Source organism: Xyrauchen texanus, chromosome 42 (genome assembly GCF_025860055.1).
Source record: "Xyrauchen texanus isolate HMW12.3.18 chromosome 42, RBS_HiC_50CHRs, whole genome shotgun sequence".
Lineage (NCBI taxonomy): Eukaryota > Metazoa > Chordata > Actinopteri > Cypriniformes > Catostomidae > Xyrauchen > Xyrauchen texanus.
This window is the reverse complement of record NC_068317.1, coordinates 18,135,397-18,163,256: the sequence shown is the minus strand read 5'-3', so window position 1 is coordinate 18,163,256 and position 27,860 is coordinate 18,135,397. Positions and strand designations below refer to the sequence as shown.

General features: G+C 41.4%; 1 protein-coding gene across 1 annotated transcript in view; it reads left to right on the top strand.

Moving 5' to 3' along the window:
* Nucleotides 1-27,860, top strand: part of LOC127635233 (contactin-associated protein-like 2) — a 472,530-nt gene that overhangs the window by 195,825 nt on the left and 248,845 nt on the right. Inside the window, 3 exon segments of the mRNA XM_052115124.1 lie at nucleotides 11,622-11,769; nucleotides 24,189-24,392; nucleotides 25,487-25,671. Coding sequence (XP_051971084.1) covers nucleotides 11,622-11,769; nucleotides 24,189-24,392; nucleotides 25,487-25,671 — 537 coding nt within the window.

Below are 27,860 nucleotides of genomic sequence, written 5' to 3'. Positions count from 1 at the left end.
CGTGTTATGTCATTCCGCCAGTGTCTAGCGATGTTCAAAGAGGGACGCGTTCTCCCTCCGAGAACATTTCACAGGCTTTTGGGGCTTTTGATCATGGCACATGTTCTAATGCCTGAAGAATGGAAATTACACCCACAGAATGTTGAACAAATCTGTATGAAGTTAGGCAGAGCAGAAGTGAACCTGTTTGCATCAAGCCCTCTGCTCTCTCTCCTGGAGAAAAAGCCCAGCCTGAGTTATGGAAATTGTGTGTTTTTGAATGATGGTTTATCCCATACCAGCATAAATGTTACAGCTCTTTCAACGAGAAGGTTTTTGCCTCTTGGTGCACAGCATGGTGTGAGGAGTGAGTCCACTGCACAGTTGGTTCAGCCCTGGATTTCTTTGCCAGAGCGTTTTGGGGCCAGAGTTACCCCAGCAACGCTTAAAGTTTACGTGTCCCCTACAGCGTCTGAGCATGCGCTGGTGAGTTTCTATTGGAAAACAATCTCTTGTCTCTCGTTTTATGTGTGGAGCATGCAGTTTTAGAACTTTTCGTCCAATCCGCATACCATTATGGGATTTACCTATGGTGTAAGAGTCGCTCTTGGCTGCTCCATCTGAGCCTTTAACATCAGTATCTGATACATTTCTGTCTCTTAACATGGCCCTGTTATTAACATTGGCATAATTTTACAGGGTTGGCCTGTCTATCAATCCCTTGTTCAAGGATTTTGCACCAGGGTTATCTAAGGCTGTGTTGAAACCTCATTTGGGCTATTTGCTTAAAGTCATCTCTACATCTTTTCACTTGCAGATTATTTATTTGCAGTTCTTTTCTCTTCCAACATTTGAGCCGGAGGAGCATAACAGGCTACATATGCTGTTCCCAGTACTGGCTCTGCGGGTTTATGTCGACCATATTAGCCAATGGCGTTAATCAGATCAGTTGTTTGTGTGCTTTGGTGGCCACAAGAGGGGTGTTTAAGCAAAGGCTGTCTTATTGGATTTTGGATGCAATTTCGAGTGCTTATGAGGTGTGTGGCTTCCCTTTACCTCTTGGTATTCAAGCCCATTACACGAGGAGCTTGGAATCCACATGAGCATTGGCTAGAGGTGCGTCTTTTGAAGACATTTGTATGGTGGCAGGATGGTCCTCTCAACATACTTTTGTTAGATGTTTATCATTTGGATGAGAATTTGACTCCTGCTTCCTAAGTTATGCTTTGCACCCCATACGCTTGCCACACAGGCTTAGGGAGTTGGCAGCTACTGTTCGCACAGCATGATGGTATTTGTCCCAATTGGGTCATTATGCAATGTCAACATTTCCTTCGAAAGGGAAAATCTCTGGTACAAACGTAACCTTGGTTCCCTGAAAGTGAACGAGACATTATGTGGCTGGCCATACACTCTAGCGGCTGCATAGGCTCGTGCCTTTTACATAAAATCTGGCGAGCTCACCTATATAGAGCCCATAACGTGTCACTTTTTTCCTTTTTTTTTTAAAAAGAGGGAAAAGTAAAAATGTATTTGTGTGGTAATCAACATTATGCCTCAAATACTGTCAGTTGAGCTCAACCTGGAATATTCCTTTAAAGTGTTAACAACCAGTAAGTATCCTATTATTTTTTGTGTTTTGTATTGCATCTTTATCACTTTAATGATTTGAAAGAATAAGAATTGGTTTCAGAGAATAAAACCTGAAAGCTTAACTGCCTGTTATCTGTTAAAGCTGTATGTGAATTTATATCCACATGATACAATCTCACAGCCACTTACCTGAAGACAATTAGACACTATATAAAACTGTGCCTAAAACTGGTTTATTTTTTAAATAACTACAATTTTATCAGGAAGACTCACAGACTTGAGTGAAATTTAAGTGGTGGTGGGGTGGTGGAGGTTGCTGTGTTAGCACACTGAAACAGCAATGTGATAGATTGTGAGCAGACTTATAAAGCAATGGCTTACGTGTGATTGGCTAGGAATTACCCAGCTAATGGTGCGATGATGTACAGCTGCTAGTCTCCCCACTAAAACTACGCTGCGCTGCGCTTACATTTCTATCAGGAAGACTCGCAGACTTGAGTGACATTTAAGATGACATTTATTTGATGAATATAAAACAGAAAAGTGATAGCTCTCTTTGGTGCAGGCCCTACCCAGGTGGGGAACACTCGGGCATGCAACGCGGTGAACATTGACAGAGTTACCCTCATGTGATCGCGCTGTGAACGTGCGATTGTCTGCCATTACTATGAGAGCGAATGCACTGTTGACATGAAATACTGGCTTTTCATATTGATGCAGATATGTTTTGATGAACAGACAGCATGGCAACAGAAGGCCTAGACCCATGACTAAATCTGAATACATTTTATGGATATGATAAGAACTTAGCTTATTTCTGATGGAAAACAGCTGATGCCTAAGCCAAGGATTTTGATGGACTTGGAGAGGAGCTCACTTCTTCTGCGCCAGGTCGTGCATACCGATTGAGGATGTGGTGGCTCAATTGAGGGAGATCTTGCTGGTTATTCACTCCCCATGGGTTTTGATGCGGGCAGAATTTGAGATGACGACATCGTTGGAAAGGGAAGGCGGGCTTCCAGAGATGTTCTGTGCACTGGTTCTCCTGTGGCCTGAAGAGGTCGGAACATGTCTATTATGATTCCAAGAGGGCACGATCCCTTTGAGAATCTGGAAATTTTCAGACGTGTGTTGTGGCGAGGACTGCTGATTCTGGATAAAAGGTAAGGAGCAGAGAATAAATCAGTGTCCATGCAGGATGCTGCAGCTTGTGCTGGGCAGTGAACATTCAAAAATAAAATCAGCCTCTGTCTCTATGAAAAAGGGTCTCAAGAATTGAATGTTCCTCAAACACAAGTGTACACAAGACACACAGTGAAAATAAGCACCACACGTTGTCCCCCCATAAAGAATGCTGGGGCCATTGCGGTGAACCAGTTTTCCCAAATAAACATTTCCCCCAATATTCATATTTTTCCCCATTCAAAATACCAGGGAAAATGTTTATTTTGTCACAATCCCTGCTGCAAAGGCATCTCAGGGCATCTCATCTTTCATGCCTGAGAACAATAAAGGCAAAAACATTATCAAATTTCCTTTAACCATTCTCAGTAGTAGAGGAGCGAAGGCTTCCCTCCGCCTTGCTGCTTGTTTGAGGGCAGTCACCAAAAGTAAACCAAATGCACTAACTAGTGGTTACAGGTTGCTCTGCAGGCAAACGCCATGAATTAGTCCATCTGTTTGCCCCTCTGTTTGCAGCTGGAGGGAATTTTGAACTGGGTGCTTCGAACATTAAAGCATGGTAATTCAATTCAGGCGAACTCCGCCTGTGTGCAAAGGGGTCGTTCCGACAGATGCTTCTGTTTGAGAAGTCCCATTTTTGATTCGGGAAATTCATTCTCGCTTAGAAAAAGCAGAAATTGAGAAGATTCCCCCTGCTCAGAGAGACTTGTTTTTACAACCATTATTTTCTGGTCCCGAAAAAAGACAGCAGTTTGCATCCCATTCTGGATTTGAGACGTTTGAATTCCAAACAAATGAAATGTTAATTCAGAATGTTTATGCAGAAGCAAATAATGTCACAAGTTTTGCCAGGGGACTGGTTTGTGAAAATAGATTTTAAGGACGCTTATTTCCATATTCAGATTGTGCCTAAGCATAGGTGCTTTCTCAGATTCTCAGGACTTGCACTGGAACCACGCACCATCACAAAATGCATGGATACGGCTTTGATGCCCTTGAGGCTTCAGGACATCCGTGTTTTGAATTTTCTTTTGGTTAGTGCTAGCCCTCTCTGTGACTTTGGCTGCCCAACATTGAGATGTCATTCTCAGCCATCTGAGCAATCTAGGGCTGTGTTTAAACCTAGACAAGTGTGCCCTGTTGCTAAGGTAACAGACTCTGTTTCTAGGGGTGGAGCTTGATTTGCTCGCAATGCATGTGCGTCTGTCATTCCGCCAGTGACTAGCAATGTTCAGAGTGGGACTCGTTCTCCCTGCGATAACACTTCACAGGCTTTTGAGGCTCATGATCACGGCTTCCGCTGTCATTCCCCTGGGCATGTTGCATGCAGGACCATTTCAGTGCTGAATGAATTACACAATGGGATTTCAGCCACTGACATAGGTGTTCTGTCTCTTCAAAGTAACGCGTGGGTGCTACCGAACTCTGTTACCATGGAAACGGACCTGCCTTGTGATGTTGGGCGTTCCGTTGGGACTGGTGTGTCACCTCAAAATTATAATGGCAGATGCCTTCTCCAGGGGTTGGGGCACTGTATTCAAGGGTTGTCCAGCTTACAGGGTCTGAATGGGCCAGCAGAATTATTGGCAAAAAAGATGTTCACTGGTTTAAACTGTTTAATACTTGTGTTGATCGCTAATGTGTTGGAGACTGTTGTATTATCTTATGATGCAGTTATTTTGTGACTTGTTATAGTGGCATGGTTAGTATATGCTATCCTCTAAACAATAATAATGCTGTGTTGTGACAGCAAAATTAAGATCCATGCTAGAGGTAAAAGAGTGCCCATCACATGCTCTGCACACAGCATGTCACACATCTGGAGATTTTCTTTTCTCCTTTCTCTAACATTTCTATATATGTTTTAACCATTTCCTGGCTACCACTGTACAACCTGCTCAGTTTTTTTTTCTCCCACAAGTACCTTACCGAGAATATAATTTTGATGGATACACTTTCTCAACCCCTGAAGTAAATGCTGAATGCGCTCCAAACAGCTGCCTCTTGTGCTGAATGAACATAGTAGCCAGAATTCTCTGTGTGGCATAATGGTGAAGAACCCTGTCTACACAATTAATGTGCTGAAACATGCATTTACAGTGAGGCATTCCCCATGCTGAGGTTCAGAGAGGCCTATAGTTGTTTTGTGTGAAAAACACTCTCTGTAAGACTTTGCCCATTACAGAGATCTCATTCTGACTGCTGGGCACTATATCATTTGACGAGGGATTTTTACTCTGTATTCAGGATTTCTTCCAAAAATATTATTTGTGGAAGTAAGGATGTGGTCGAGTGCCCATCTGAGGAGAGAGAAAGCAGTAAGGACATCCACCTGAGATGGATTGTGACTAATTACCATCTCTATGTTCATAGTGAGAGTCGGGGGAGATAAAAGAGGGCCAGTCCACAGGAAGAGAGGCTGATGCACACACACCCAGACTGCGTGGCTATTAACAGAGTGTTGTTTTATGCTGGCTGAAAAGCAATATTTTGTGGTCTTGCTGAAATGCTGAAACTTGTTTCAATTTGCACTGGAAAGCGATTGCTGTTTATTAAAAAAAAAAAAAGCTGGGGCCGGCTTGAAAAAAAATGTAAACATTTATTGTTGCACTTTTCATTTGCACATAATAACAAAATGCTTCACACTACGTTATGCTTTTCAGCTTTGCTATATATAAACTCTGTTGGCTTTTCAGCTCAACATTAAACAGCTTTGTACGTCTCTCTCTCTCTCTCTCTCTCTCTCTCTCATCTGCCACTTTTTCCTCTCCTTAAATACTCTCGCTGCCCATCACTGAAATGCAAGACCGGTGTGGCAAACAGGCCATTCACCACTTATCTTCCAGGCCTCGCTCTGTCCAGACGCCACTCGGCCCCGCCCTGCTCACCACAGAATTGTTTTAGGAGACGTGAACAGATTTTCGAGTATTTGTATTATTCAAAAGCACAGTTTGATTCAGTCATGTGATATCCAAGTATAATGATAATAATCCAGATGTAATGATTCAGTATTTACTTTTGTCATTCCACACATGTAATAGATTACTTTCTGCTTAACATCTCCTGTTGAGTTTTACAGAAGAATGAATGTTAGGGACTGACAACCTCAGTCATCATTTATGTTTATTGTTTGGGAAGAGCAACATAAATATTCTTCAAAATGATGCTCCATGGAAGAAAGTTGTACAGGGTCTTGAATGACATCAGAGTAAGAAAATAATGATAGAATTAAAATTATAGGCATACCGTATTTTGTCATACCATCTTATGTCTTTTCTACTGACATTTTAAGGTTCTATTCACAAAAGAAACATCTTATTGTGTCTGTCTCACCTGTTTTTAGCTCTTCTTTGTAAATATGCACTAAATAGGAATATGCACTACATAAAAAAGCACTAAACATGTTTTTGTTTGTTTGTTTTTTCTTCTTTTTTGTATACTTATGAGAGATTTTCTCATTATCTCCAGAGACTCTGCAATTATTTCTGGAAAATTTGTTTAAATGAGTATTATATCAAATTCATAAAATTTCAGGTAAGAGCTATATGCCCCTCAATTATTTTTATTTATTATTCATATTATTTTATAATTCTTTGCATTCAAACTTTAAAGTCTTCCCAATAATGATATACTGAGCAGCACAGTTCACATTATATCCTTTCAAAATAGAAACAGTATAAACAGTGCATACATACTTTTGAGTTACTTTGGGTCTTGATAAGCGAGTCTAGATATTGGTGGAATTTTCAGGGTCTTCGGCACTGATTTACAAAAAGTTTGTTTGTATAAACCATGTGCAAAATTGATAACACATGCAAAAAAAGTCTAAGCTGATCTACTAATGTGGTCTTCTAAGGATTGTGTTTTTCAGATGCACAAAATAGAGCTTTTCGGCAATTTTTGAATGTTCCTCAAAATTAATATGCAATTTAGAGGCTTGCCAATAAATACGTGGAATAAAGGGTGGTGTCAATGCAAATTAATCAAATTGCACCCACAAAGTTATTTATCAAGCTTGAAATTTATTTCAGAAACAGAAACTGTAAGGGGAAATTAATATGAATGAAAGGCAGGTATTAATTTGATTTGCACTGTGCCTCATGTTGTCATAGTGGCAAAAATAAAGACTTTGAAAATGGAGAATACATAGAACACCCATTGATAACACACATTAATGTGATTATTATTTAATTAGAATAATATTTCATGGAAAAATGCTTTTGTTATTTTGAACTCGATATTATAACTGATAACATTGTGATGATAATGCACCTCCTATAAGCTATGCTTTCGGACTCAGAGAGCGAAGTTGTCTTCACCTCATCTGTCAAGGACAGCCCCAAGTGGCAGGAAATGTTCGAAGGTGCCAAATGCTCTCTGTTGCAGGATAATGGTTTCTTAATTACTGGACCACATTTTGCTTTCACTCAGCTGACAGCAAGACACATCACTCTGTCTCCCATTGATTACGCATAAGGGAAAAATGCTGTGAAATGTGGTTGTGATTAAAAATAAAATAATTAAAAAGTCTATAAATCATTTATGCAAGGAAGCAATTATGCAGTTGGTTCTAAATGTGTCTGTGTCCACAATGAATCCAGAATATTTGCCTTGAGGTACTCATCACTAATTGCCACGACATTGAAGTAAAAAGGTGTTTTTTTTAACCATTAATACTTGCTCATTTTACAAGCAAACTGCCAAAAGTAGCAGATAGGCCTATTAGTGCAACTTAACCAAAACATTAACCAATATTTTGTCAGCTGAGACCACAACAAACTCAGCACCTGTATTTGCATAATAATTAGCCATTCAAAGTATGATAAGAATTTCAAAAGGATTAATACATTTGGTCACAAATTGTGACAGCTGCATGGTTCACTATAATTATGATTTAGGACCTTCTCAGATTGCTTTGGTCATGTACTTTGCTTTAATGGATTGCTCTGAAGATTTTCATTTCAGAAAATACTAAAGGTTACCAGAGTGATTTCCTAGTTCCCTTTATGTTTAGAGGAAAATATAAAGATAAATCTATAGATATAGCATACCTTCTTGATATAACAAATGAATGGCAACATAAAACAACTATGACAACCGCTGCAAGGCCTTACTGTTTTTATTTGGCAGCAATCCTCAAATCTCCACATATTCCACAGCAATAGCCTTGTCTTTAACTGCTTTGGAAGAGTGCTTTTAAACTGGGGATGAGGATACAGTGAAAGCATCTAAAGCATCTAGAGAGCTTGTCTAGTAATTTTTTTCAACTCTTGATATACCGGTCCCTTCATAAGAACTCAGATTCAAGCCAAATGCGTACATCTAACAATTTAACAGTGTTTTGGTTTGAAGTAGTGCTTCCCACACACAATTGCCTCTCAAGTGAAGGACAGCAACATAGATTAGGAAGTTATAGTGCATACAAGCATTTATGAACGAGGCACAAAAAAAAACATCAGCATGTTTTTACAAAATTATTTTTGGTTAGAGTGCTTGGGTATTTGATAAATGTATAAGGTGAACATAAGCTAAATTGAATTGTGTGGGTTTTATGCTTGTACACCTTGCTTACAGGAATAGTTCACCCATAAATTTTAATTATGTCATTTTTTTACTCACCCTCAAATCATTCCAAATCTTGCATGACTTTTTTTCTTATGCAGAACACAAAAGGAGATGTTTTACTGAATATTGTGGGCCATCTTTTCAGTACAATAGCAGTAGATAGTCCCTCACTTTAAATCTTATAAAAGACCCAAAAGGGGGGTCCTGGGAAACTGGACTACTGGAGTTCGCTAGTTCCCAATTTGAATCCCAGGGCGTGCTGAGTGACTCCAGCCAGGTCTCCTAAGCAACCAATTTGGCCCTGTTGCTAGGGAGGTTAGAGTCACATGGGGTAACCTCCTCGTGGTCACAATAATGTGGTTCGTTCTCAGTGGGGTATGTGATGAGCTGAGGTTGGTTGCCGTTGTGGATGGCGTGAAGCCTCCAAATGTGCTATGTCTCCGTGGCAACGCACTCAACAAGCCACGTGATAAGATGCATAGGTTGTTTCAAAGCTGGGATTCATCCTCTGCCAACCGGACTGAGGCGAGTCAACTCCTGCATCATATCTCAAGTCTTCTGAAGGCATAAAACAGCTCAAATGAGCCGCCGCAATATGCAGAAAAGGACAGGGAACAACCCACCCCACCCCTCGCTCAACAACTTTTGGGTCAGTATCTCAGTAAAATCCCAGTCCAGCCCTGCGCACTAGCCACTGTAAACCAGATAACTCAGCATGGTAATTCAAACTGGTCTTTTCAGCATAGACAGAGAAGTTCACACAACAGTCTCTTCCTCTTTCTCAGAGTATGAAATGTGCAGAGAGAGATTAACTGTTCAATGCCATTAAAGGGAGAAGAGACCCAGAAGTCTCTTGAGCTTTGTCACAAAATAAGTAAAAGCAACTTTAATTATACCATTGGAAAACCAATGAATGTTCCGCTTATGATAGTTACAGCTGGCTTCCTGCCTAAACCCAGACTCTTCCACTAATGAAAGAAAGCCTCTATCTCCTTCAGACCTTTGTACTTTAAACTACGAAGGTGCTTGATTAAACAACATCACAGGCAGCAAAGCTCTCAGGGTGACTTTACATTTGGCCAACTAATTACACACTTCCTGACTATTTAAGGTCTGGAACTAGAATCAACATATGACAGAATTTAGTCATTTTGGTCAAGAATGCAGAACATTTAGCCTGGAAGTGTGTAGGTTCCCTTTGTGCTGCCAAAACAATGCCAACCCACATCTCAGAATAGCATTCTGAGATTGTATTCTTCTCACCACAATTTTACAGAGTGGTTATCTGAGTTACTGTAGACTTTTTCAGTTTGAACCAGTCTGGCCATTCTCTGTTGACCTCTCTCAACAACAAGGCATTTCCATCCACAGAACTGCCACACACTGGATGTTTTTTCTCAACAGTCAACAGTCTCTAGAATTTACTCCAAATGGTGCCAAAAATAAGTTACATCCAGTGAGCAGCAGTTCTGTAATGTTGCTGCTTTTCAAGATCCCAACATGCGTTGCAACATTAATGAATTATGCGGTTAATGTTATAGGCCTTTTTTGTTTTGTTTTTTGGTTGCTGTTTGCTGACTTTGTTTATGCTGTTTTTGTTGTTTTTTGTTGCCACTGTTAGTCAGTTGTGTCATGCTGCTCTCATGCTGCCTCTACCAGCATCTGTAACTGACTAAATATGAACTTAAAATATTTTTGAACAAGTACACTCACTAAATAGAGATGGAATGTCAAATGGAATAAATAAAAATTGCATTAGAGAATACAATAAATGTAATGGATTAACAAACAATTTCTTTTTGGAATCGACTTTTTAAGTTTGCTCAACATTTTCTTTCTTACAGTGTAGGAACTGTACAAACTATGATTGATTGCTTTAAATGTCAGTCATATGGCTCTTCCCATCTATGTGGATAGTCCTTGTCCAGAATAAGATGCAGTATTCGTTTTGCCCTACAGGTTTTCATCTGAAACACCATAACAACGTATAGTGTTCTCTCTCCACAATGAAAACTGAACTGAACACTCCCCAGTCACCCACTACAGAGAACAGTAATCAGTACTTCAAACATTAAGGTCGGAGCACCATATGGAGCCTCCAATATTGACATGTTCAGCATGTTCCTGTAAAAAATCCCCAGTTGTACTATAAACTCCATCTAATGGCAGTTTCTTTCGGGTGGTGAGTTCTGTAATCCGCATCATTTCAGCTTGATGGTGTGAGCTTCTTATCGCAGATTCCACATGGTCTGTGTCTTAACTGAAGTTTCCCACCAATGAATGGGAAACTGCATGAATTTCTTGCTCTGTGTGACACCAGAAGCTGCGTTGGGTGCAACTTGATTCCACCTACATGTCGCCAGTTTTTTAGTCTGATGATTGTGCCCCACAGCTTTTGAGACATGGCAGTTGGAGAATTTCATGAAGATCTCTCAGACCCATACTCGACCAGATACAAGACAATATCTATACACACTGTGACAGAATCTGTACAAGATTAAAGGATAAATGGGGAGGAAGAGACACAAACATTGTGACTGAGAGAAGAGGAACTCCTTTCCAAAAACAAGATTGAAAATTTAATTCGAAAAGGTCTTATTAAGTCAAAAAGTTGGCCCATCTATATTTACACAGACCCACACAAAATGCATTTTCTGGCTATGCCCTTGAATTCAACCATATATTTAAATTCAGTTTTTACTAACCTCATGCCATTCCAAAGTCATATACTGTTATTTTTTCAGAGGAATACAAAAGAAGATATTTCTGAAAATGTTTTGCAGCTCTGTCCACACAGCAACAGTTCATAGTGACCATGTCACTCTTAAAAGGAAAAGAAAAAAAACACCATAAAAAGTTCCAAGTTTTCTGAAGCCATACAACAGCAATGTCAAAAGATCAGACTGAAAAATAAGTTATTCAGTAATAATGTTCCCCTCCACTGAAGCTTTTGTCTAGACCATGTAGAAGTGATAAAATGGCATTAGTTCTTAGCAACTAGCAATTGTAGTTACTGATTGTGACACCATTTAAAAAATGTTGCCGCAAATGTGAGCTAGACACAAGCTGTGACAGAGGAGAATAGTACCTGTAAACAGAGGTGCAAAATGGATGACATTCCCCTCGCTTGACAGATACATGGGGCACAAAATGTAGTTTTGCATACCCGCTCAGAAATGTGTAGTTGTGCCCCTGCCAGTAAATATCAACTTAAGGTTCTGTGAGTGAACAATAACAGAATTTCAATTTTAGATCCTTTAAGTCAAAACAGTCCAGTAAGATTTGTTGCACTTGTTTTACAGGCATTTGCAGGTAACTCCAATACAGAGAGTGTGGTTCGGCATGATCTGCAAAACCCAGTTGTGGCTCGCTACCTTCGCCTCATCCCTTTAGACTGGAGTGAAGAGGGCAGGATTGGCCTCAGGTTCGAGATCTATGGGTGCCCTTATTGTAAGTTCACTCTGCACTGTCACATTTTATACAGAGTCCATCCAACAGCCCCCAGCCATGCTGAGTAAATAACAGTTATTTTGTCAGCAATGACAGCTTCATCTGCTTTTTAGAGGCAATGGTTTATATGATCCTGCATGGCAGCAGATGGAGGGAATGAGAACGAGATGTAGTGACACTAGGGGTCGCTCTTGGGAGCCCGAAAACAAAATGAGAATGGGCGAGTAGAATTTGCATGCCACTCCCCTGGACATACGGGTGTAAAAGGGAGCTTGAATGCAAAGTTCATTCAGGTTTTGTGCTGAGGAGCCAAGACAATGTCCTGGATATTACAGTGGTGTAGTACAGCCTGTGGCAAGAGAGACACAACATCTCGTACCCCCCATCAGGCATTCCCCTTCTGTCACTCACTCAATGTTGTGTCGATGTAGTGACACTCGGGGTCCCTATACGAAACGCCACAATGGCTGAACAGTGTTACGTGAACTGCTGATGCAGGTGTAAGCAAGCTACTGCGAGCGTATAAAAAGAAGCACTCGGACTGCATGTTGCCTCCCCAGATGCCCCAAAAAATGGCATGTAGTTCCCCACATCCCCCTTTTCTCTCTAAGTTGTCTCTCCACAGAATATTAGATTCGTCTGAGGCTTTAGTTGCTTATAAAATGCGCCGGGGAAGGCATTCTTTTCCTTTCCTATTCTTTTAGGGGGAAAAGACCCCGCAGAGACCACACTCTGCCCCTCCATCACAGGAGGTTACCGGGGTAACCGACACCTGTGGGGCACTTGTAAATCGCGATCCATCACACCAGGTATGCGTCCAATGGCAATGTATTTGAGTGGGCTTTTGTACACAAACCATGCAGATTCCCTTACCCCATTACAGGGCATGTTAGCACACGTACTGTGTCCAACTACAAATTCCTCTGCTGAATTCATGAGCCAGAGGGCTAGGAGGAAGGACACCCAGGTTTCATGGATTGTAAACATGCATGGGAGAAAAGAGCACACAATTTCAACTCCTGGAGAGGAAAGGAACTACATACAAGCTGTACACCTGGCCGGCTGTCCCGCATTATGAAACTTACTTGTTCGCACCTGAAAGAACATGGTAGATTGTCAACCCAGAGATTGTAAAATCTCAAAGGTATTGGGTGTTATCCAGCACGCTGCACTGCAGATGTCTGCTAGAGAGGTGCCATTGGCCAGTGCCCACGAGGGTGCCAGAATCCTTGTAGAGTTTTCTCGTATTACCTGAAGGGGCGAGCATGGCCTGGGCCTGGAAAGCCAACACGATTGCGTTCATGTCCCAGTGGGCAAGCCTCTGTTTGGGGACAGCATGCCCTTTCCGCTGTCGACCAAAGCAGGCAAAGAGCTGCTCAGAGCGTCTAGAGCTCTGTGTGCGATCCAAATAGATGTGAAAAGCATGCACCAGAAACAGCAACGATAAGGCTGGGTCTGCCTCCTCCAGGGGCAGCTTCGCTTGCAGGCTCACCACTTTCCCACTAAGGGGGATGTGGGAACCTTTGGCAGATAGCTCGTTCGTGAGAGTTTTCCGGACCGAACTCGTTTCGCTGACAGAGAATGCTTGCAAGTCCCCGACCCTCTTAATGGAAGTGAGCACGGTCAGGAGGGTGGTCTTTAATGAGACGGCCTTTAACTAGACTGACTCTAGGGCTTGAATGGGGCGCTCCAAAGGCCCAAAGGGCCACGGAGAGGTCCCATGAGGGAAGAGGCATGGCCTAGGAGGATCCAACCTCCTCGGACCTCCCAGGAACCTGATGATCAAGTCGTACCTCCCTAAAAACGTATCGTCTACTGCATCGTGGTGTGCTGATAAAGCAGCAACAAACACCTTCAAGGTGGGGGGGGGGTCATCCTGCAGGAAGGAAAGCACTATTCTGACTGCACATCTCTGGTGGTCTTAGCATCAGGAAGAACACCACTTAGCAAACACATGCCACTTCAGGGTATGCAGCTTCCTTGTAGAAGGAGCCCTGGCCTGACCAATCGTGTTTACCACTGCGGTTGGTAGACCACTTAAGTCTTCTGCCTCCCATCCAGGGACCAGTAGTGTAAATTACATTGGCGTGGATGCCAGATGGTGCCCCATCCCTGAGAAAGAAGATCCTTCCTCAGGATAATTTGCCAGGGCGGTGCTGTCACGAGGAGCATGAGGTCCGAGAACCAAGTCTGGGTGGGGCAATATGGCACCACATAGGTGACTTGTTCCTCATCCTCCCAACCTTGCACAAGGTCTGTGCAAGTAGGCTCACTGGGAGGAATGCGCATTGCACATCGTGCCTCAGTCATAACTCTATTGTAACCACAACACACCTGGAAACTTGCTGTAGGGGGACTCCAGCCTGCAGGAATGCAAGGTCTGTCCAAGTGCTGAAGAGGCGTTGGCAGGCGGGTGTGATAGCCACGCGATGTGTGCCACGGTGCCATGCGTACCTCGGGACTGAAGCCAGTGCTGTAGCAGTCTCATATGCATTAACCCGAGCGCCGTGACCACCACTGAGGATGCCATATGCCCCAGGAGCCTCTGAAAGTATTTCAGTGGGACTGTGTTCTCTGCCTGGATAAGTTCAGGCAGTTCAGCACCGACTGCACGCGCTCGCTTGTGATGCGCTAACATTGAGACTGAGTCTAACTCCATACTGAGAAAAGAATGCCATGTGCACATGCCATGACAGATCGGTCGCCGAGCACAGTTTTTGTAGCACATCGGGATCAGAACTACCCTCGTTTAGCTCTTTTAGCACCTTGGCATAATGGACCTGTAAGAGAGCCATTGCGTGCTGGATGGAGGTGGCCTGACCAGCAACGCTGTAGGCTTTGGTCGCCAGAGACGACGTAGACCTACAGGCTCGGTAAGGGAGTGCTGGGCAGTCAATGGGCACAGGTGTGCCATGATTGACTTGTCCACCTGGGGAATCGTGGCAAAACACTCAGCCACTCCGCCGTCGAGGGTAGTGAGAGCAGTAGTGCTGAAGGATTGGGTTCGAGCAGTGAAAGGTGCCTTCCATGACCTCGTCAGCTCGTCGTGCAAGGAAAGCCACGATCCCTACGTTACCATGGTCATGTTCTCGCAGTGAGAACACTAACGCTTCCTCAACGTGATTACTGCCCTGACACATAAGGCAGCAATCGTGGCCATCAGAGGTGGAGAGGTAACGACCGCACCAGGAACTACACAGAGACGGAAAGGCATCTTTAAAAAGACTCCTCTTTGAAAAGACGTTCAACGTCAATATGTTTGCTCTAATAGAGGAAATATTACTCTTTAGAAAAGAAATACACTCTTTTAGCTCTGTCAAAGCACCCAGGGGCATTGCTCTGCACTAAGTGTGCAGATGGAGAGAAAGCCACTGGAATATGATATATATCCAACAGCAAATGCTTATTTAGAGGTGAATTGGAACAGTAGTGGATTCAGCTCGCGATGCACAACCACTCAGCTCCGAAGAAAAAATCTGAATGAACTCTGCAATCCAGCTCCCTTTTATACCCATATATCCATGAGAATGGCATTCAAATTCTACTTGCCAATTCGCATTGGCCTTTTCTCAAAGATTTGAAGTTGTTTTTGGGTTCCCAAGAGCGACCCCTTGTGTCATTACATCGACACAACGTTGAGTGAGTGAACTGAGCATTTTAACTTTTTATGTAAGCTGATCTTTATTACTCTTGGAGCATTTACTAAGCTCAGGAAAAAAATTGGAAATTAAAAGTTTTCAAAGTATCCTGTCATGAGGAAATGCAATTCTAAGCTTTTTTTTTGCATCAGTGATTAAAATGCAGTGCTATTGCACTGACAAAACATATTTGTCAGTATCTTTGTACGATTAAGGGAAATTTGCACAAGTTGTTTTGAAATTCAAGGTTAGCTATCCAAGTTTCCATGATTTGCACAGATATACTTGAGCTTGCCAGAGAGACGATATACAGTAGATAGCTTGCTATGATCATTCTAAGTTTTTTATTTTAACAAAATATAAAGATTTAGACAAACAAAAGTATTTAGTCTTAAAATTATTATTATATTGTAACTATTCAATGTGTATTTTCAATTCAACTAATATTAAATTGTTTGTGCTATGGCATTTATGTCATTCATTGTTCAGTTAAACAAATCATCCATACTGAATTAAAAGCCTTGGTTGTTTCCAATAATTGTTAACTTCTCAGTACTGATGCTTTGGTTGCTGGATAAAACTCTTTATTTAATATTTCTTTAATGACAGCTTTGGTTGATTTTCTACTGTATGTCAGGTATCAGCTATTGCTGTTATTTTTTTTTTTATGTATTTGTTTTTGCCATTTTTAATAATAAATTTAAAGGATAATGATTTTTACATGAAGGTTAGTTGTGTCCTAGGAGATTACAAACATCCTGAATGTGTCTCATGTGTTTAGTGCCCACTGTACAAATATTAAATAATATAAAATAAATGTATCATATTATAAAACTTACCATTTCACTCACTTTAGTTAATTTGTATTCATTTTTAAATTTTAATTCAATATAGCCTTATATTTATCATTTTGTAATTTCACCACCAATGAAAGGAGACAAAAATACATCTTTGAACTATCAACATGGTCTGTTTTGTGAAATATAAACAATTTTGACAAATTAATTCCTTTCATTATATTAAGTGTTGCAAAATTGGTCTTGATAACAAATTTCAATTAACACCCCCATAAATTCATTTTAGAAGTATCACACACAGTTAATCGCTTTACAGTGATGGAATCATCTGTCAATTAATCCCAGACCAGAAGAATTTACTTTGCTAATGATTTTGTTTCTTCTATACCACGATTCACAAAGTTCTTGGTATTCTTAATTTGTATTTTTATTATTATTATTATTATTTTGAAGTTCTACCTAGGAGATGGATAGAACTCCAGAGATGGAATAATTTTGTATCTATTGCTTTACTGTCATTGAAGTAATGATAGTGTACATAACCACGACACCTAGCTGTAGCCAATGTTTGTGTTGTTGACAAGAATGAATGAAGTCTGGTAGCTTTAGATATGTATCATCCCTCAAAGAAGAGCCGAGGTGGGGTTGGCTGCACCGATTCTCCTGTCAGAATGTGTCTCATCTTTGTTTGGTCTGCGCTAGTAAAATCTCTCATTTTCTTTTGTCATCTCATGCAGGGGTTACACTTTTACAAAAACTTCCATTCATTAACATTAGTTAATGCCTTAGAGATCATGAACAAACAATGAACAATACATTTTTATAGCATCTTTTTTATTAAACTAATTAATGTTATTTAATAAAAATACAATTGTTGATTGTTAGTTCTATCAGAAAGTTAGTATTAAGTTATTTATTTGATTAAATTATATGAATCTCAGGAATTTAATGGCTCTTCTTGTCATAAGCACTTTCTGGCAGTCTGATGAGACTGTTATTTGAACTGTCAGATCCTGCCGGGAATAGGAGGCAGGGGCGAGGAGCCTACCCATGTGCAGAACAGGACTCAACTGGTGGAGGTCTAAACTTCAAAGTGATAGATTCCAAGCAGACTTTTAAAGTGTGACCCATGCAGGCAGTCACTGACAATGATAAAGACATACTGGCACCCCCAAACAGATGATTGCAACAGCTTAGGGAGGAGTAAACTAACACTTTTTTAAAAGGCTAATTAGTTACCATGAAAATACTTTTGGGTATGTTGACATGTCCTGCGCTATGACAAGCCATACATCTAAAACTATTTCAAACAGCGTTTTGATATATACTGTATACATTTTTTAATTATTACGCATGCTGCATTTTTGAGTTCAAATTAATTGAGGCTAAATTAAAATATAAACTATAAACTGTAGTGAAGGCACTTACTGTATCTTTACTCATTCAAATACATTTGAACTATAACACTTTATAATGTTATATATGATTATTATTAGTTAATGCATAAGATATACTAAAAAGGGGGGGGGACATGTGCTTCTTGTGGTGGCATCCTAATTCATTTGTTTTATTTAAATCATTAATGTAATTTAACATCACTGAATAAACTTTACTTCATTAGGTGACACCAAAAACCCAAAGTTTAATGTTTAGATCAGGTATAAATAGCTCCTTATGCTGTCAATCACTGGTTGCCACTTTTTACAGTGCAGCGTGAACCAACAATGAAGAAAATTTTACAGCATTAATTAGTCTTGTTTAATGTTAATTTATAAATACACTTTTATTCATTATTAGTTCATGTTAAATAAAGATCAAGATGCTTTTAAAAATATATATATTAAAAAAAACATTCATATTAACTACACTGAAAAACAAATATGTGCTTCATGTTCTAACATCTATAAAAACTGGTTTTGTTAATGTCAAAAATGTTATTTAACCCTTTTGCATGTGAGTTTCTCCTGCACTAATGGACCCCCCACTGTGAGTTCAATAATATGCGCTGTTATAAGAAACAAATCTTACCTTAAACTTCACAGCAGATGCACTGAAGGACAGATTATATATTATCAAACATATAGTGTGGTGTATAGATGTTTATAATGACTGCTTATGATAGATAATATGCGATCGTGAATGCGCTTGCCAGCTATGATTGCCATCATATTGTTTACATGCAATACAAATTGTTATTCTGAGTTCATAATAGAAGCATTGAAGGTTCTAAAAACCTAGCCCTTTATCTTTCCCAGCACCTGAAGTGGTTAAGATGAGTGAAGAATAGAATGGGAGAAGGCTTGTGTGGAGTGACTAGTTTGTATATTCTTTGTTTGACGTCAGAAAACATGGCTGCATTTCTGCATACAAACTGCATACAAACTGTGCGCTCTGGTGGTAATGGTTTTAAACTTTTATTATGCTATTGTTAGAATATTTGTAACATATACAAATATATTGTGAGGTTGAAAAGAATATTTGAGCAGCTGGTTCATTATGACAACCACTTTAGTCCCTCTTTTGCTGGTAAACAGCTGCTTCAGTCCATCTTTTGCTGGTAAACAGCAGCAGGAATGCAGTTTGACGGTAACGCATCTGAGCATAGTGTAATCACATGGGTTCCCCTTCTGTCACTCACTTGACGTTGTGTCAAATGAAGTGACACAAGGGGTCTTCCTGGGATGCCAAACTTACCTCTTAACCTGAGAAAAGGCCAATGTCAAGTTGGCAGACAGAATTTGCATGCCCTGCCCCAGACATACGGGTATAAAGGAAAGCAGGGCAGCGAGTGCCAGTCAGAAGTTTTCTTCAGAGCCGAACGGTTGTGCAACAGCAAGCTGAAGTTCACCACTGTTTCACTCACCTCTGTCAGCGAGAAGCATTGCTGTTGGATCTATGGCGCATTTCCAGCTGGCGTTCTCTCTCTCTGCACACTGTGCAGTCTGCGCCCCTGGGTGCTTCGACAGCGCTTTACACTGTTAAAAGAGTTTTCTCCTCTTAAAAGAGTTTGAGTTTCCCACTCACAAAAGAGCATTACACAGCGGCATTGAAGTTCCTTTTAAGGACGTGTCTTTTTCAAGATGCCTCTCCGCCCCTGTGTTGTTCCTGGATGCGGTCGATTTCTCTCCAAGACCGACAGCCACAGACGCTGCCTTGTGTGCCTTGGCAGCGAACACACTGAGGTGGCATTCGTGGATGGGTCATGTACTCATTGTGAGAACATGACCATGGCAGCGTTGCGGTCGCGGCTCTCCTTCCTCAAGGTGAATGCCACTTCAGCCGCCCCCTGCTTCACTCTTTCTTCCCACGGGATTGAGGATGACCCAGCTGGTGATGAAGGCAATATGGGGAAAACAATGGACTCGGTTTCGCCGGGTAAATCCCCACGAACCACCCGCCCCCCGACATGCTCACTCTCTTCCGTCCGAGCTCAGAATGAGTGCCGCTCACCTCACAGCCAGCCGGCCTTCTCCCTTGAGCCCCTGGACTTGAATGATGACATCGCCGCTGCATCGGAGAGTGTCCCGGCATCTGACGCGGAAGACTCGACTGGGTTGCCACCATAGGGTCAGCCTGCCAAGTCTGAGGCAGATGCGCAGATGGCTGACATGCTTGCCCAGGCTGCCATGAGTGTGGGCTTAGACTGGAACCCTAAATCCTCCACGCAGCATTCGCAGCTTGAAGACTCCCATTCGGCCTATCCCTGTCCCCTCGCTTCTTCACGAAGATCGCAGAGGCAGTTATTGCCCAGCTAAGGGAAGTGGGCTTCCGCATACTCAACTACCTCGACGACTGGCTCAACCTGGCTCACTCTCGAGAGTTACTGTGTGCTCACAGGGACAAGGTGCTCAGGCACCTCAGCCATCTAGGGCTTCAGGTCAACTGGGAAATGAGCAAACTCATCCCGGTTCAGAGCATCTCTTTTCTTGCTGTGCAAGATCAGGGAGGACGAGGAACAGGTCAACCTGGTGGCCCCTTACTGGCCCACTCGGGCCTAGTTCTCGGATCTTACGCTCCTCGCGACAGCACCTCCCTTGAAAATTCCCCTGAGGAAAGACCTTCTTTCTCAGGGACGGGGTACCCTCTGCACCCCTGCCCAGACCTCTGGAACCTCCACGTCTGGCCACTGGACAGGATGCGGAGGATCTAGTGGATCTACCACCTCTAGTTGTAGGCACGATCAACCAAGCCAGAGCTTCCTCCACCAGGCAACTTTATGCCCCAAAGTGGCGCTTGTTCACAAATTGGTGTTCTTCCTGAGCCGAAGACCTGCAGAGGTGCGCAGTTCGGTCAGTGCTTTCATTCTTGCAGGAGAGGCTGGAAGGGAGGCTGTCCCCCTCCACCTTGAAGGCGTATGAGGCTGCTATCGCAGCCCACCATGACGCAGTAGATGGCAAGTCCCTAGGTAAGCACGACTTGATTATCAGGTTTCTGAAAGGCACCCGGAGACTGAACCCTCCCCGGCCTAGCCTATTCCCCTCCTGGGATCTCTCAATGGTCCTCTCAGGCCTTCAGAGTGTTTTGTCAGGTCCGAGCCTGTAGAACTCAGTAACGCGGCACAACCAACCGGGTGTCCCGCTTTCACACAGCGCCCTTCACCAAGTTGATCCAGTGCACCTCTGTCCCAGGTTAGCCACAAAGCTTCACTCCCTGGATGTTCTCCTCCCTAGCCTTCTGGCCTGCGAATACAGCGGAGCAATTTGCGCCCAGACCCACTACGAGTCACAGGTGCTCTGTACTGGGGTCGGGCTCTACGGGCTTAGAAACTCCCCTTGAGGTTTTTCCCGCAGTACGGTCCCCCTGTCGGTGGACCCACGTTTCCCTTGGGTAACGCCGCTGCCCGGTCGCCGGGTGCTTGTAGAGTCCCCCCTCATTAGGCTGGACCTACCACCACGCCATTTCCCACGTACTGCTTCACAACCCTCATGGTATATTTGCCACTGAAAGAATAGGACTGGGAAAGACCGCATTCCCCGACGCATTTCATAGCGTTATGATTGCCCCAGTCACTTCAAGTCCTATATGAGAGACATAGTGAGAGAGAAGGCCACGGCTGCTGGGCTTGCTCCCATGCTAGTCATGTAGCACCTGTTCCAACCCTCAGGGGTGCGGGGAACCTAAGATCTGTATGTGACATCTCTTTGGGGGCATTGGGTAGGGCTACGTGCAGCCAACATAGTTGCCTCTAGCACGCAGTAGCCTGCTTGCACATGTCTCGACAGTTCACGTAACATGGTTAGTGTGTGGCCTTTATATATGGGACCCCTTGTGTCACCTCATTCGACACAACGTCGAGTGAGTGACAGAAGGGGAACGTCATGGTTACTGTTGTAACCTACGTTCCTCAAGGGAAGGAACGAGACATTGTGTCCCTCCTGCTGCAGCACTAGACCTACCACTGTATATAGCCGTACCTTATTTTCGGCTCCTCTGTGCAAAGTCCTGACTGGCACTCGCTGCCCCGCTTCCCATTATACCCGTATGTCCAGGCAAATTCTGTCTGACAAAATGACATTGGCCTTTTCTCAGGTTCAGAGGTACGTTTTGCATCCAAGGAAGACCCCTTGTGTCACGTCATTCGACACAACGTCTCGTTCCTTCCCTCGGGGAATGGAGGTTACAACAGTAACCATGACATTTTATTGTATGTGTGAAAGGGTTAACATGTTTGAATCAGCCTAAATACAGTACATTGGATTAGACTATCAAAAATAATTTTAAGGCTTAGATCAAGTTGAAATAGGTAATTAAGTTAAAATTGCACATTATCACTTTTTACAGTAGCATGGCATTAGTGCTGCAACCTTAAGTGTTTTTTAACCTAAAATCCTGATGTTATCACAAACAAAGGAGCATGTTTTGTATCAACTACCTAAATATTAGAAAGTGCAAAAAAACACTTTTTTTCCTCCACTTTTCAGACAAGGAAATGCACTGACTGTTGATTGAAAATAAAGATGTGGAATAAAGGAATAGATATAATCCTTCTCAGGCAGCACAGAGGGAAAGAATGGGAGTTAGATAAGAAATACTTGTCAGGAAATTAGTAAAACTGGACCCAAACACAGGAAGACAATAATGTGGGCTTTATTTGACAAAGAACAAAAATACAAACCAAAACACACACAAAGGGAAAAAACTGAAAACAGAATGATAAACTTGAAAACTCTAACAAGAAATCTGACCGATGCTACATGACCAGAAAGGAACCAACTGACCAACACGGGAAACACAACAAACGATTCTACAAAGGACTCAACACAAGGGGAGCTTAAGAAGGGATGGGTTGATAGGGAGCAGTTGCCGTCGATAATGAGTTAATTGGAGACCACGCTGGATCGGTTGGGTAAGGGAGCTGGCATTATCCACTTGGCACCTGCAAAACACAAGAGGGAGAGAGAGAAAAAACCAACACAGGAAAACACTCAGACAAGACAAACTGACAGTCAGAAGAGGCACAGTCTGAAGCACGGATTGAGAATGAATGCAGTGCTCTGACCTTGTTGATCGGGCGAGAACGGATGAATACATTCGTGATGGAGGTAAAGGGGATTGGCAATGCATATATATATATATATATATAGATATATATATATGCATTAGTGTAGTAATCAGTCCCCAGCAGGGTGCATCGGGAGAATTTAATTATATCCATATGCAGACAGAACTCCAGTCAAAAAAACACACAATAATAGTAGACGCTACATACTACAGGCGTCCCCTGGTGATGTTGTGTACATGACAGATTACACTCTCACCCACTTTGTCCATGCAGAACAATTACAGTTCTTGCATCATTTCATAATTCACACTGCTAATGGAAGCTGATACATGCAAATTGATTTTACATGCCAAAGCAGTGCATAAAATACAGGAAATATCTTTATAAATAATGCAAAGAAGCTCTCAGAAATCTCGGACACTAAAGCTGTCTTGAAAGTAAAACTTGTGAGTTTGAAGACAAGACAGAGATGAAAAGATATATATTACATAAGCAAACAGATTTTATGATGCTGTTCCCAGATGAAACATATAGTTTGCATTCCAGATGTTGTTGTGCTAAGATCCTTTGTATTTTGTGACACTTCAAAAATGCTTGAATGCTATTTTATTATATAACAAAATATCAAACAAAGATGCATTTATTTTAAACTATGTGTCAAGTGTCAAGAACTACACCTGTGAAAAATTATTTATGAAAACTGAAATAAAACTAAGAGAAAAAAAATTTGTATAATGAAATAAAAATAAAGCTTATTTGAAAACAAATTAATTAAAATAATAACATTAAATATAAATGCACATGACACAAACTAAACAAAAATAAAATATATATGACAACAAACACATTTTAGTTTTAGGGTTTGGTACATAGTTTATTATAAAATTTGCCTCAATAGCGATGACACTAGATGGCCTTGAAAAACAATAATGCTGTTAAACATATTTGAATGAAATCAACTAAAAAATTAACTTTGTCAACCCTCAAAGTAAATAGTATTTGCCCTCAAAAACTGTACTTCAGTAAATATACGGAAAAAAAAAATTGTCAGAGAGTGAAAACTAAGCAAAAATTAAACTTAATTGAAAGGACAATTCTAATTCAAAATAAAATGGAAATTACAAACTACACAGAATATCAGAAATTATCATTTACATTCATAACTTCCCGTATGTATCATTAAGTGCCATGACAGTGATCAAAAGACCTTTTCGAGTCTGCAGTAAGCAAAACCGCTTTGTCAGCACGTAATAGCCAGGTGCAATTTTCTGCCTCCTCACTGTAGTTTATCACCTGATCCCAGCTGCATTTTATCTGTGAACTTCACCATGCTTTCCGTCTGAACAATCTACAGAACAGTCACTCAACCATCATTTCTCCAAAAAATGGGCATGACACCCAGTCGACTCTGAGGTGCTAATCTTTTCTCTTCTCTCTTCCTGTCTCCCTCTCTCTGTCTCTCTCTCTCTCTCTCGCCAACAGGGGCAGATGTGATTAATTTTGATGGGCAGGGGGTGATCTCTTACCGCTTTAAAATGAAGAAGATGAAGATTTTGAAGGACGTGATAGCCCTGAAGTTTAAAACATCAGAGAGTGAAGGGGTGATTCTGCATGGCGAGGGTCAACAGGGCGACTACATCACCTTGGAGCTGAGAAGAGGCAGACTACTGCTGCAGATAAACCTTGGTAAAATTGATATGGAGACCTATTAGACCTCTGCTGTATGGGAGATGTGTTGTGAAGTACTGTGTGTTTGTGTTAATGGTGTGCTTGTACACTCAGTAATTTCAGTGTGTATTAGTAATTTTTTATTTACACTGATGTGAATTATCTCATTGATGTGCTACTTTAAGTACATCGCTTTGTTCTTACCCTACGTATTGAGATCTTGGATGCTGTCTCATATTATTTAATTGATTCCTTGATCTCCATAAAGAAAAAAAATAAAATTTAATATCTCATGGATTCTGCATTGCGGTTAAACCTATCCCGATAGGAGAAAAACATATTCATCCACTTGAAAGATTTAGTTTAAAAAACAATATCTCAATATGTTTCACCCTTTTGATGATATTCTGTATATATGGATATTTGTACATTTTCTCTGAAATTTATTAAAAGTGTGTACTGCTTGTTTTACAATTTAGAGGAAACTTAATTTCAGGCAAACAGCCATTGTTGTCAAGTTGATTAAAAGCGTTTAATATAATAACTAATAGTAAAAATATAATAAAATAATGAAGTCATGTTTTTTTCCCACTAAATGACCACAATATATTTATTTTTATTTATATATATATGCACCAATATAACAATAATAATAATAAACAGTAATATTTATTGACATATATTTTTACTAAAACATTTTAATATATGAAAAGGTGCCATATACTGTACTTTGAGTTAACATGTTTGAGTGATGATGTGTACGAATCGTTGATTAATTGAAACAGACTGTTTGAGCCGATTCAATTAATAAAACTCCTTCAAATGCCACAGAATTTAGGAAAGATAATGCCCAAATAAAAAGTGCATTAAAATAATTGCACGTATATTTTGTGAATATTCAACATAGTATTTCTCCCAGCCCTACATACGCTGAAAATATTGGTGAACCATAACACATATCATTTGTATCGTAAGGACATTAAAGTCTTGTATGAAATGCAAAGACAAGTTCAAGATAAATGCATGTTAAGCATCCTCAATGTTCTACAGTGAAGGAGAAGTATTCAGGTGTTTGGTATTGATAATGGTCTCCTGTGTCTAATAAACTGTAGGCAGTAATCAGTACGGCTCCATCCTGGGCCATACATCTGTGATCAGCGGCAGTCTGCTTGATGATCATCATTGGCATTCTGTAGTTATTGAGCGCTACAGGAGAAATGTCAATTTCACCCTTGATCAGCATACTCAGCACTTCCGCACCAACGGGGAGTTTGACCACCTTGACCTGGATTATGAGGTACGGCTGAGAGAGAATGATTTATTGCCTTGAACTTCATTTAACAAAGAGCTGCTTATGGGATGCTGACACTGAAGCTTTTTCTCCCTAAATTGGTCTTTTTACAGCATTGTCAGATAGAGTTAAAGGAATAGTTCACGCTATCTGACAATGCTGTAAAAAGATCATGTAAATAAATTATGACCACACCCTCATGTGATACCAGATCTGTATATTGTTGTTTTTATTCCCTGAAACACAGACAAAAAGTTTTTTTTTTTTTAAAGAATACTGACATATATTTTCCATACGATGACCAACAACATACTGACCACAGGCTGTCAAGCTCCAAAAAGGACAAAAAAAAGCAAAAAAAAAAAAAAAAAAAACGTTACATTTGGTAGTCCATTTGACTTGTGTGCTTTATTCCAGGTCTTCTGAAGTCATGCGATGGCTTTGTGTGAGTAACAGACTCAAATTGAAGTCATAATTCACTGATGTCTTCACCTCCGCTGTAGCTCTCAAATCAAAAATGGTACTATGGTGCAGATTGGACTTTAATAACATATGTAACAGAATTGGTTCTAGAGTGTCTCCAGTGTCAAATGTTAGCCGGTATGAATGCTACCCTCAGTCACCATTCACTTTTATTGTATGAATGAAGTGAATAAGGCTAGCATTTTGCTTAACATCTCCTTTTGTGTTCCACAAAGGAAAATAAAGTTGTTTGCATTTGGAAACACATGAGTCAATTATGACAGAATTGCTTTTTTTTTATTGAACTTTTCGTTTAAATCCCTTGTGTTTCATCTCACAAGGGATGGATAATGTGACCACAAGCAGGCTGAATTGTGAGTTCCCTTTACAAAAGGCTTCACTTTGATGCTGCGCTTTTGCTAAGCGCTACGGGGAACAACTCTAGCTGTGAACCGAGCTGAATAATGTGTGAAACACGTCAATGAACATTGACCGGAATTTATAGCCTCGGCTGATGTAATCATTACATGCACCTGCAGCCAGGCTATAAATGGATATGTCACCAGGTGTCGTCAGAAACTCTTTTTTCAGAGCGATTCTGTTTCTGTGTGTTTCACAAACTCTGTCAAAACTTTCTTTCCTCTGTTAGAAGTTAGAATCAGTTAGGCAGTGTGCAGTGAACGTTGTTCTCTTCTGTTTAGAAAAAGAGAGAATGACTGAAAGCCGCAAACGGTGCGTGTTCCCCTCTTCTCGCTCTATAGCTGAAGACAACACACATCAGTTTTTGCTCTGTTTGTTTGGGGGTAAGAGCACGCTGCTCTCGTGTTGCAGCAGGGCGGGTGCGAGCGCTGCGATTTGCTTTAACAGGCAGAGTGCGTCGTGCTCGCCTCGCTTGCTTCCGGGAGTCAGCACTCACGGAAAAAAAAAATATAAAAATAGTTCGTGGGGCTCTTGCAAGGATTTGGCTGAGGAGCAAGAGACGTTGATCCCTTTCTCTCACTCTCTCCCCAAACCCAGCTGGTCCTTCACACATGATCTCGACGCTTCTTTGGATCATGAGGTGGATCGCGATTCTCTTCCCGCCTCCGAGCTTTCCGTCCGCGATAAAAAATCTACGGAGGAATTGCTCGATGTTGTTACTCGTGCGGTTGCCAGATTGGACTGGCCACGCGAAAAAGAGACCCCCAAACGCTCCAAATTAGGGGATAGATTTTATCTTCCAGTCTAAGAAAGGGAACACCTCATGGGTCCCTTCCCTTCTTTGATAACCTCCATGAAGAGCTTTTTCGCTCATGGAGAACCCCTAAAAAAAAAAAAAAATAAAATAAAATAAAATAAAATATATATATATATATATATATATATATATATATATATATATATATATATATTCTTCCGTGTTCGCATACCCTCGACGTCATTATATTCGACTATCGTGGGTGCTGAGGCACGGCGGTATTCAGTGATGCCGCCGGTCGAAGAGACGCTATGGGTTATCTCTCGCCGGGCTCGGCATCGTCACTTAAGAAGCCCTCTCTCCCTCAAAGCCTTGTAGGACAACCTCCACTTTAGTGGGAAGGGCTTATCAAGCAGCAGGTCAGGCTGGTGCTGCTCTGCACACTATGCTGTTTTACAGGCGTACCAGGCTGACCCCTGGACGACCTGAGTGTGGGTTCTGCGCTTGACGAGCAAGCCGCAGACCCGCCTCGGTCCTGACTGAAGGGAGGCTCAAA